Source organism: Cebus imitator, unplaced genomic scaffold, assembly GCF_001604975.1.
Source record: "Cebus imitator isolate Cc_AM_T3 unplaced genomic scaffold, Cebus_imitator-1.0 Scaffold230, whole genome shotgun sequence".
In the NCBI taxonomy this organism is placed as follows: domain Eukaryota; kingdom Metazoa; phylum Chordata; class Mammalia; order Primates; family Cebidae; genus Cebus; species Cebus imitator.
The window spans coordinates 3,084,546-3,095,275 of record NW_016107545.1 but is presented as its reverse complement, the minus strand read 5'-3'; the positions used below and the strand labels follow the sequence as shown (position 1 = coordinate 3,095,275).

Genomic DNA, 10,730 nt, shown 5'->3' with positions numbered 1-10,730 from the left:
AAACAAATAACTAACTAAACAAAAATAATAGAAAGTGCATTGCCCAAAATAAATGCTAAGTAAATAGTAGTTACATTCTCTTTAGCCACACATGAGGGGGTAGGGTTGGGTAGAGACAGAAAGCAAAGGAAGGCTGTCTTAGCCAGGACTCCCCGACTCTGTGACATCAGCCAGGCTGGGACCTCCCTGACGATTTCCACCCTGTATTTTTGGTCCAGGACTTGTGTTTGGCTCTTCTGTGTGGAAAGGTGTGTGTGTGGAGGGGGAGGTGGGAGGGCAGCTGCAAGTCGTGAACTGCTAAGAGCAAGTAGATCACGGGCTGGAGATTGTCCTGGCTTCTTCGTGTATATGTGTATATATGTGTATATATACACGTGCATATATATATATATATGTATATATATATATACACTTTTATATATGTGTATATATATATACACGTGTATATATATATATATATATGTACATGTATATGTGTATATATACACATGAAGAAGGCCAGGACTATATATATATATATATATATATATATATATATATATGTGTGTGTATATATCAGGAGTAGGAGAGGGCCCAGCAGGTCCCGATCCCTCAGCCAGTAACAATGGAATATATTTTAATTCCCACTCACCTAGAGAGGCTAGAAATACATTCAGCTTGACTTAAAAAGAAAAATTCTCCAGTCCCTTGGGCTGCAAAAGTAATCGTCCCTGACACTAAATTGTAGTGGTAGTGGCCATATGTAGTGGAGAACTGAGGGATTTGCATAATTCATTAAAAAAATAATTTTCTGCTCTCATCTAGAACTGGAAGAATCAGTATTTTACAGTCCATCTCTTTGGTTGAAGAAGTTTCTCTCCTGCATTCTACCTCTTGCAGTCAGGATGAATGACTCTTCATTCCATCCCCACTATCCAGTCGCTTTCTTGAAGAAACCTTTGCTTAAGAACTCCTAAATACCCAGCTCTAATTCCAGGCACCCTCACATGCCAGGGAGACCGCGCCTTCCAGCCTCCGGCTCAGTGAGGCGCCGGTCCGCGGCCAGAACCCTCCAGGGCTGTGCTGCAGACAGCGAGGGCCAGAGGCGGATGCAGTCGGGTTTAGGGACCGCAGGAGCGAATTCCCCGAGGCCCGCAGGAGCCGCCCCGCACCGCGTCCAGCCTTTCTCTCTGGGCCTAGCGGGAAATCTCCCAGGCGCGCCCCTCCCTGCCCACAGGCGCACTTTCTCCACCTGCATCTGGGGCGGGGTGCGGCTGGGAGCGAAGCACAAGCTGCTGGGCGAGGTTGGGGTTCGAGTGTTGCAGAGTGACCGCGGGGTCTGGGGAAGTTGTCTTGGTGGCGCCACCAGAGCCCGAGCCGCCGCGGCCAGGACCCTGCAGGGCAGGTAGCGACCCGCGGAGACGCCGCCTGGCACGGCCGACTCGGCTGCCGGGCCGTGGGCCTGGGCCGGGCGCAGGAGCCGCGGGGATGCTGGGTGCGCTCCGAGGGTGCGGCTGTGCGGGGCTCAGAGCCGGGTGCGGGGCCCGGTGCCTGGCAAAGGTAAGGCAGGAGTGGGCGTCTTTCTCGCAGGACGCTGGGTCGGAGGGAGCTTGAACTTGAGGTTGCTGGGAATCCAGAAAGGACGCCGGTGCCACCAGGAGCGCCTGCCTTGGGGCGTGGAGCCGCTCCTCCCTCAATGGGCGGACCCTGCTGGCAGCCAGGTAGGAGAGTGGGGGCAAATGCGGCCATCCTGAGATCTTCAGATCCCCAACCTGTAACCACCTGCAGCATTGGAATCAGGCCAGATGCTGTCGGGAGGTGAGAGACAGAACAGCTGAGGCATAATGTTTATTGCCCCCGACTCCAAACAGACACATCGTGACACCCAGGATCCAGAAGTGGGGTCCGGTTATGTGCATCTCCTTTGCCCAGAGCATAAGGTCACATCCCGACTCTACTCTCAGTTTGTCAAACGGGGACCCGGGTGCCCAGGCAGAGGGTCTGGCTTTCTGTGCGTCTTCCCTCCGACTAAGGAAGAATGCACACTCACAACGCAGCCAACCGCAAACCCCAGCTTGGCAGAAATCTGTGACTCCTCCTACGTGCCAAATTCAGTCCAGTGTGATTTGGAGGTTGCAGGTAGGGACTGGAGCTCTGAGACCCTGGTGTCTGGGGGCGTTGGGTTAGTCTCCGGAACCCACCTGGGCTTCCCAGGAGTCCTGCGGTCTCCACAAGGGAGTGCATGGCCTCTTGGAGAGGAGGGAATTTAATGGGCAAAGGAGGCACCGAGCATAGTCCCTGGAGAGTTTACTACAAGACCAGCTGGCATGATGACTATTGCCATTTTTATGATGTGCACGTGGGCTCTGGTGGCAGTGCAGACTAGGCAGGGAGCGTGGGACAGGCAGCTGACACCAGGGGCCTTTCCCACCTGGGACAGGGGTGGTGGCCACAGGGCAGGCTAGGAGAGAGACCTCAGCTTGACCAGGAAGGTGGCAGAGCCTACAGCAACTGTTGAGGTCCTAGGAGGAAAGAGCTTGTCTTTTTCTTGCTGCCGGGCGGGTTATGCTCACAGGGTTGGCTGGATGCACAGCCTCCTTGCACCTACTGCTGCTTGCTGCTGGCCTTCATTCAGGTTAGACTCCAGTCCCTTGGGCCTGCTAGTCAGCAAAAGCCAAATCCTCCTCAATGGGAATCATCTGCTCTTTCCTTTCACCCTCCTTCCTGAGACTCTTTAAGCGTGACTGGAAACGCATTGATAGAAACTTGCTGCCAACTGATGTTAAACAGTTGCATTCGCATTTCAGAAATCGTTCCACACAGCCCAGAATCCCAGGAAAACCTACCTTTCTTGAGACTACATGCTCCTGTGATAGCTCAACAGACTCAGTTCTTCACTAATATTGCTCTCTACGGTTTTCCCCCAAAACACTCCAGGAAATATCATGTCCTGTCTTCACAAATGCTTCTGGTAAGCAGGGCTATGATCATGGTGGTAGGGGGAATCTTTCTCTGGTTTCATTTGAATATATGTGTGGTGTGCCTAGAGCGAACACATGTCTTTGACCTCAGTTGGTTTTCTTTTCTTTAAAATTAAGTGTTTAAAGCCGTTCTTGTCTTGGTAAAATATTTTCTTCATAACTACCCTAAATCCACCTCCTACTCCCAATGCAAATATATATCCTTATTCGAAAAGACTGTACAGAAAAAAAAATGTACACATTTCAGAGAGTGGATTTCAAGTCAGTCAGGAGTCCTGATGAGAGGAAGTCACTGAAGAATCAGAACAAATATGCAAAGTTCAATTTTCATATGGGAACAGAGTAAGGAAATGATCTTGAGTGAAAGTATTGCTGACTTATCTCAGCTCATGGGACTATATGTAATTTATGATCAAACTTCAGTGATCCAGAAAGGCATGCAATCAAAAATGCAATTGTTCTTTTCCATTGCTCCCTATTTCTAGCCTTGCTCCTAAAGTGGGGACTATTTTAAACTCTTCATTTTAAAAAAGTATTTTTATCCTTACTTCCTTATAGGGCTCTTTATTCATGTGGCCAATATTTGACTGGCCTGTGACCATCCTCCCCTCTTCTTATCTATAGAATCCAGCTTTTGTTTGCAGTATAATGTGCCTAGCTTTAAAAAAAAAAAAAAAAAAAAAAAAAAAAAAAAAAAAAAAAAAAAAAAAAAAAAAAAAAAAAAAACTACATTTCCCAGTGACCTTTGTGTGGTCATGTGATAGGGATTTGCCCAATAAGATACAAGTGAACGTTCAGGGGTGGGGCTTCTGCAGAAGCCTAGTGTCCCGGATGGAATCTACGATGGTGGGAGTGCAAACACCTGCGCTGCCGGAATGGCCACCTCTCAATGTCACAGCTTATGAGAAGACCTCAACTTCCAGCTGGGTTCTCACTAGTTCTAGTCCAAACTTGTGTGAACAGTTAGGCAACTTTTGTGTTCTTGGTCTTTCAACTTCCTTCATTAATAAAAAGTTTCCTTAGTTGGATATGGTGGCACATGCCTGTTGCCCCAGCTACTCGAGAGGCTGAGGTGGGAAGATGGCTGGAGTCCTGAAGTTCGAGGCTGCAGTGAGCCGAGGTCACGCCACTGCACTCCAGCCTGGGTGACAGAAATAAAGAAAAGAAAAGGAAAAAAAAAAGAAATAAAAGTTTCCTCTTCAGAGCATGTTCCCTCCATTCCCTGTGGCTTGATGGGGATCTTGGAATTAATTTTTGTGACCAAGCTGGGATGGCCTTTGCCCAGAGCCTCAGTTTGCTCGGACTTTAATGGATCCCAGCTCTGTGGCCCCAGGGGTAAGAAGCCTCAGTGGACAGAGACTGGATTGCCGGACAGATTTACTCAAGGATGGGGTGGAAGTGTAAGAGTTTAAAGCAGAAATGTGTGGGCCCGCAGTCCCGGATGCTCACGAAAGGCAAACTCTGAACAAGAGAAGAGGAGGGAGAAAGCCGCTCAAATATGTTTTAAGCACATGCAAATTATGATTCACGCAAATATTGCTCCGGTATAACATTCTGGCCTTCTACGAGGCTAACCAACCATGGAGACTTATTTTCTCACTGATCACAGAAAAATATGATATTTCTAATGAAATATAGTTGGAATCTCTCTACCTGATTTGTAAGCTGCATGTTGGCCTAACTCAGCTTCCAAGGAACTCATTCATAATACTTTATTCATGGTTTTCTTTCCTTCCCTTCCTGTCATATTTAGTGACAAATGACAAAAGAAGTCAGAGTACACAGAGTTTTGTCACTGTGAACCTGTCTACCTGTTATCTGTCAAAGCATCAGTGAAGAAATCTCTTTTCCTCTGAAAGAAACCGGGATATTATGAGAAACTAAAATTCAGAATATAAAGTTATTTATATTAAATGGCTGCAGATCATAAATGCTAGATACGTCCTTGGGCTTTTTTTTTTTCTCTTTTGAAAAATAAAAGTTGTATCTCTGACATTGATGTCAATTTTAAGCTTTTTAGGGCAAACAAGCAAGTTTATTTTTCAATAGGAAGCCAAAAGTCCACATCACAAGAGGCACAATCTTCCTGAGACAATCTTCCACATCATAAAAGACATAGTCTTCCTGAGTCCACATCATAAGAGACACAATCTTCTTTTGAGCTGAGCTAAAATGCAGATTCTACTCTGCATTGTGCAGAGAAACTGGGACAATCATGGCACCATGGAAAAATTTCTGTTTTTCAGAGAAATCAGAAAGGTATGAAGAACTGCCTTGAACTGTGTGTTGAGGAACTGGGGCTCCTGTCCAGATGATTCATTGTACCCATAGGGGTTGCTTAGAGATGTCTGTGGACCAGTCAGAATGGAGTCGTGAAGGCTTTATTCCAGACAACCACATTGTCACTGTGGCATCAGTAATGTTAGGATGGACAATGCCATCCAGCTAGGAAAAGAGAGCCTGGATCAAACCATGTCCACCTTGCAGGGAAGAGGTGCCCTTGGGCTTCATGAAGACCAGGAAAGTCCTCACCTCAGTGAACTGTGGTTGGAGATAATGTTGTTATAAGGACAACTATCCAAGGCAGTCAGACATGAAGATGTGGTAGTCAATGCCCACATAACAATTGCCAGCATTTCATCAATTCATCCATTCTGAGGAAATTTTCCTGTGTCAGCCAGTAGGGGGAGGCATGAAGAGGGTAAGAGTGCTCAGTATTGGAGAGATGTGTATTCCAAATCCGAAAGAAAATTAAGTTTCCAGTTTCAGGGAGGCTTTGTCTTAATACTGAAGACCAAATGATGTGCATGTCCATATACACACTCTACCTTCTGGACTGAAAGGAAGTGAAGGTAGCAATTATATCAATAAAAAGAGAAGACTTTTACATGCCATACAGACCATGTGTTATCAGTGCAGGGGAAAAAAATGTCATTTTCCTTTATAGAAACGCAAATACCAGTGGAATGGTAAAATGTCTGCAGAGGGTGGAAAAGGTATTTTTACATCCCATTTATTATTTTTTTAAAAGCTGACAATAACCCATTTTATTCGTTGAGGTGCAGTGTTAGCAAGTTGAGACCTGGGAAAATCTCACTTAATAGAGTAGGGCAGCAGTGGCATGCTCATAGAAAACTGTCAAGGAGAGAATTATTCAGCAGAGGTATATCATGTCTTAATTTAAAAAATCACGCAGTATTTTTCAATATATTGAGCCATTGGACATTCAAAGGCAAAAAACAAACAAACAAACAAAAAAAGAAGAATGTTGACCTAAATGTCACACCGTGTACAAAAATTAACTCAGAATGTATCATTGTATAAAGCAATATAGTTTTAAAAGGAAATGCAGAAAATCTTTGGGACCTAAGACTTGGTGAACATTTATTAAACATGACATTGAAGCATGATTCATAGAAGAAGAAGAAATACACTGGACTCCATCAAATGTAAAAATGTTTGCTCTATGTAAGGGCCCATTAAGAAGATGAAAAGACAGACCAGGCTCGGTGGTTCATGCCTGTAATCTCAGCACTTTGGGAGGCTTAGGCTGGCAGGTCACGAGGTCAAGAGATCAAGACCATCCTGCCCAACATGGTGAAACTCCATCTCTACAAAAATATAGAAATTAGCTAGGTGTGGTGGTACACACCTATAGTCCCAGCTGAGGAGGAGGGAGGTAGGAGAATCGTTTTAACCCGGGAGGTGGAGATTGCAGTGAGCCAAGATCACTCCACTGCACTCCAGCTTGGGGACAGAGCGAGATTCTGCCTCACCAAANAAAAAAAAAAAAAAAAAAAAAAAAAGATGGAAAGATAACCAATACACTGGGATAAAATGTTGGCAAACCACATGTCTGATAGAAAAGTTGATGGTAAAAAGCCAGTGTAAGTAGAAAATGGGCAGAGTATAAGAAAAGACATTTTATTGAAGAATATGGATGAAAAATAATTATATAAAACTATGTGCAATATTGCTAGCTATTAGCGGAATCCAAATTAAGACCAATATGAGATGAAAAATAACACATCTATTATAATAATGAAAAAATAAAATACCAAATGCTTGGTGAGAATGTTGGAAACTGGATCTCTTGTACCTTGTTGGTGGAAATATAAAATGCTATGGCCACTCTGGAAAATAGTTTGACAATTTCATCAAAAATTTAATGTACTTACCATGCAAACCAGCAGTTGAACTCCTGGGTGTTTGTCACAGAGATAATTTATATCTACACCAAAAAAAAAAAAAAAGAAAAAAAACTACCATGAATGTTCACAGCAGCTTTATGTACCATAGCCAAAAGTCTAAAAGCAACTACTTCAATAGGCAAATGGCTAAATCTCATGTAATACTACTCAGCAATGAAAATAAATGGACTATGGACAGACACTGCAACTCAAATATGTCTCAAGGGCATCATGCTGAGTGAAAAAAGAACTCTCAAAATGTCATACATGATTCCATGTATACACAATTTATTGAAATGACAAATTTGTGGAGATGGGGAACAGAATCCGCACACGATAAAATGGCATAGCTCTATGTACAGACATTGTGTCAATCCCAGTTTCCTGCTGTTGATACTATACTGTAGCTTCCTAAGATGTAACCACCATGGGGGACCTCGGTGAAGGCACACAGACACCTTTTTATTATTTTTTAAACTTCCAGCAAATCTATAGTTAAAAAGTTACAAGGATAAGCAGCTTGCCACCCACACCGAATGGACTGCTATGGCCCTGCAAGACTGCTCAGGCTGTGTGTTCTCAGAGAGGTTCTTACTCCCTGGCTGATCCCTGCTCTTGGTCTGCTCTTCTGTCATTTGTGGCTTCTCCCAAGGTGTTTAATAAATTTCTGATTAGATCAGTCGTCACCCCCAGCCTAAGGGCTTTTGGTCGCCAGGGGCTACGTCCTCTTCATTTTCACATAGTTAGTGTTTCATCCAGGCCTGGTACAGCAAGGACTCTGCCACTTATAGGGAATAAAGGACTGGGTTTTTAGCCATCAATAACCCCAGTAAATCTTGCTGAAAATTGATCCCTTGTCTGGGGAGATCATAGCATGGATGCTTATGATTAATGTGATGATTTTGTGTGTGTGTGTGTGTGTGTGTGGTGTGTTTTGAGTTTGTCTTCATTGAATTTATTTCACAAGGGTTTTCTCATCAGAGGTCAGAAACCATGACGAAGACCCTGACTAAACTATAATCCATAAATGGCTGTTGTGGGGGTGAAAAGAAAGTGGCAGATGGAGGTTAGGATTCCAGCAGCTACTTGGCCAAAAGGGAATAACTATCTCTAAAATGTTAAAGGAGGTAGCAGAGAATAGTGTTTGAAGTGTGAACCCCAGAGCTAGCCTGCTGGATGCAAATCCCAACTCTACCACTTGCTCTGTGATGTGGGACCTGCTACTTAAATTCGCTGTGCTTTTATAATTCTTTGAGAGCAGGACTGTTTCTTCATTGATTGTTGTTGTTTTGACAGCTCTGTATGGAATACTCTCTGTTGGAACATCTACGCCATTTCTTGGGAAATTGATGTAGACATTAGGCTTAAGTTTTTATTTGTACTAGAGGTTTAAGAAAAGGGTTCGCTGAACCAATAAAATGAATAAGATTTAAGGGTGGATGTAAAGGCACTTGAGGCCTATGGCAGGCAGAATAGTACTCCCCCCAAAACGTCCATATTCTAGACTGGAACCTGTGAACATGTTTGCTGACACAGTATCAGGGACTTTGCGTTATGATTAAATTGAAGATCTTGAGATGGGGAGATCACCTTGGAAGGGTACTTATAAGTGAAAGAGAGGTGGTGCCGTCAGCATCAGAGAAGGAGATGTAATTACTGGTGCAGAGTCTGAAGTGATGAGCGTGATGGTTTTGGAGATGGAAGGAGGCCATGAGCCAAGAAACACAGGTGGCCCTAGATGCTGAGAAAGGCAAGGGAGTGGATTCTCTCCAAGGGTTGCCAGAGTGACACAGCCCTGCTGACATCTTGGTTTTAGGGCTTTTGACCTCCAGCACTGTACAATAATAAATTGGCGTTGTTTTATGCTAATACGTTTGTAGTAGTTTTGTTCCTGTGCAGCAGCATAGAAAACTAATTTGGAGGTCATACATTCATTCACAACCTTACCACTAATAAGGCCACTAAAAATGAGCTTGATTGTCCCAAGCTGTCCTTCATGAGTAAGATAAATACTCTTAACTGCAGAAACACCCCAGGTCCTCACTCTCAGGTTGGTGACCAGTGGCCACATGATGAGTAGTTAGCTCTTCAGGGACACGTGGACTTTTATTGAAAGGGGTCCATTTGAAGGCTGAATGTTGTAGCAGGTTTCACACGGCACTGCCTGTGTACTTGGAGGGAGAGGTTGTGCCCATCCTGACAATGACACCTTTCCAGGACAATTCGTGTGTTCCAGGTAAAGATTTGCACACAGCAGTTTTGTGCACTCAAGCCCTTTGTGTCATGGTGTTTCTGGCAGGATTCCCGGTGCCCTGCACAGCAGAAGGCCATGGAATTTTCCTTGAAGCTCTCTGGGGCTCTCTTGGAGCCAGCTTTCTTGGCATTGCCAGGTCAGGATATCCTCTCTGGGAGCCTCTTTCTGTCTGGTGCATATTATGGGCTCTTGCTTTCTTTTAGAGGCTCTGAACTTAATTCTTCCTATGGCTCATAATGAGGGCAATGCCAAGAGGACTTTTATAGCTCTGTACCCCCCAAAGGCTTTCTCATGCTCCCATCTAAGGGTATGCCTCATGCAGCAGGGTAGTGAAAGCGATCGCACAAAATATTGAGCCAAATACAGCTTCACTCCTCATTCGGTACATGGACAACAGTTATGTCACCTACTGATGGGAAAAAGACTGATGTTAGTATACTGGCTTCGGAGATTAAACAGAGGAATGATGGCTTGTCAGTGCATACGGCATTTCTCCATACACAGCCCCGTAGCTTCATAAAATGTTCCTAAATTCTGATATCACATTTTGTGGCAAGCTGGTTCTAGGACAAAAACGAGGACCTGCCAGCTGATGTTTATGACTTTCCATAAAAGCTTTCAGACAAAATTTGTCTTACATTTTGCTTGTGGCATGGTGGGGACAGGAGTATAAATCTCCCAGAGCTCCCAGAGGAATTTGCTGTAATCATGAGGAGTGAGGATGCCACCTGAAATTTCTTGTGTAAATCAATATTTGGGAGGTAAATGTTTAAGTTAATAAACCCATGGATAATTAAAGAAAACATATTTAAGATTGGCATTTTCTTAATTTCCTTTTCTGTATGTGAAACTCATGGATAATTTAAATATTTACTTAGAAGATACAGTTTGAATGTTTTATTCCCAAATCTGGTTGCCAGTAAGTCTGATTCAAATAGAGAATATTTTTATGCTGCATAATAGAGAAAGTTCTTTATTTTTTTGAGACAGAGTCTCACTCTGTTTCCCAGGCTGGAGTGCAGTGGCACCATCTTAGCTCACTGCAACCTCTACCTCCCAGGTTCCAGCCGTTCTCCTCCGCAGCCTCCCGAGTAGCTGAGATTACAGGCATGAAACAGCAAGCCCGGCTAATTTTGGTATTTTTAGTAGAGATGAGGTTTCACCATGTTAGCCAGTCTGGTCTCAAACTCCTGACCTCAGGTGATCTGCCTGCCTTGGCCTCTCAGAGTGTTGGGATTACAGGCGTGAGCCACCGCGCCTGCTGAGAATATTCTTGGGGAGTTTTGGTGAAGGTCCTTTTGCACTTATGTCTCACATTGTGCTTAT

The 10,730-nt window shown here is 44.2% G+C and overlaps 1 protein-coding gene across 6 annotated transcripts in view; it reads left to right on the top strand.

The window, feature by feature from the left end:
• Positions 1 to 890: 890 nt before the first annotated feature.
• Positions 891 to 10,730, top strand: part of LOC119466800 — a 31,705-nt gene continuing 21,865 nt past the window's right edge. For 2 of the 6 annotated variants that reach the window (XM_037727421.1, XM_037727422.1), the window contains exons 1-2: positions 1,708 to 2,161; positions 2,787 to 2,950. In XM_037727421.1, the coding sequence (XP_037583349.1) occupies positions 1,891 to 2,161; positions 2,787 to 2,950 (435 nt within the window). In that variant the 5' untranslated portion in view covers positions 1,708 to 1,890. The other 4 variants (XR_005195280.1, XR_005195281.1, XR_005195279.1 and 1 more) reach the window with 4 other exon arrangements.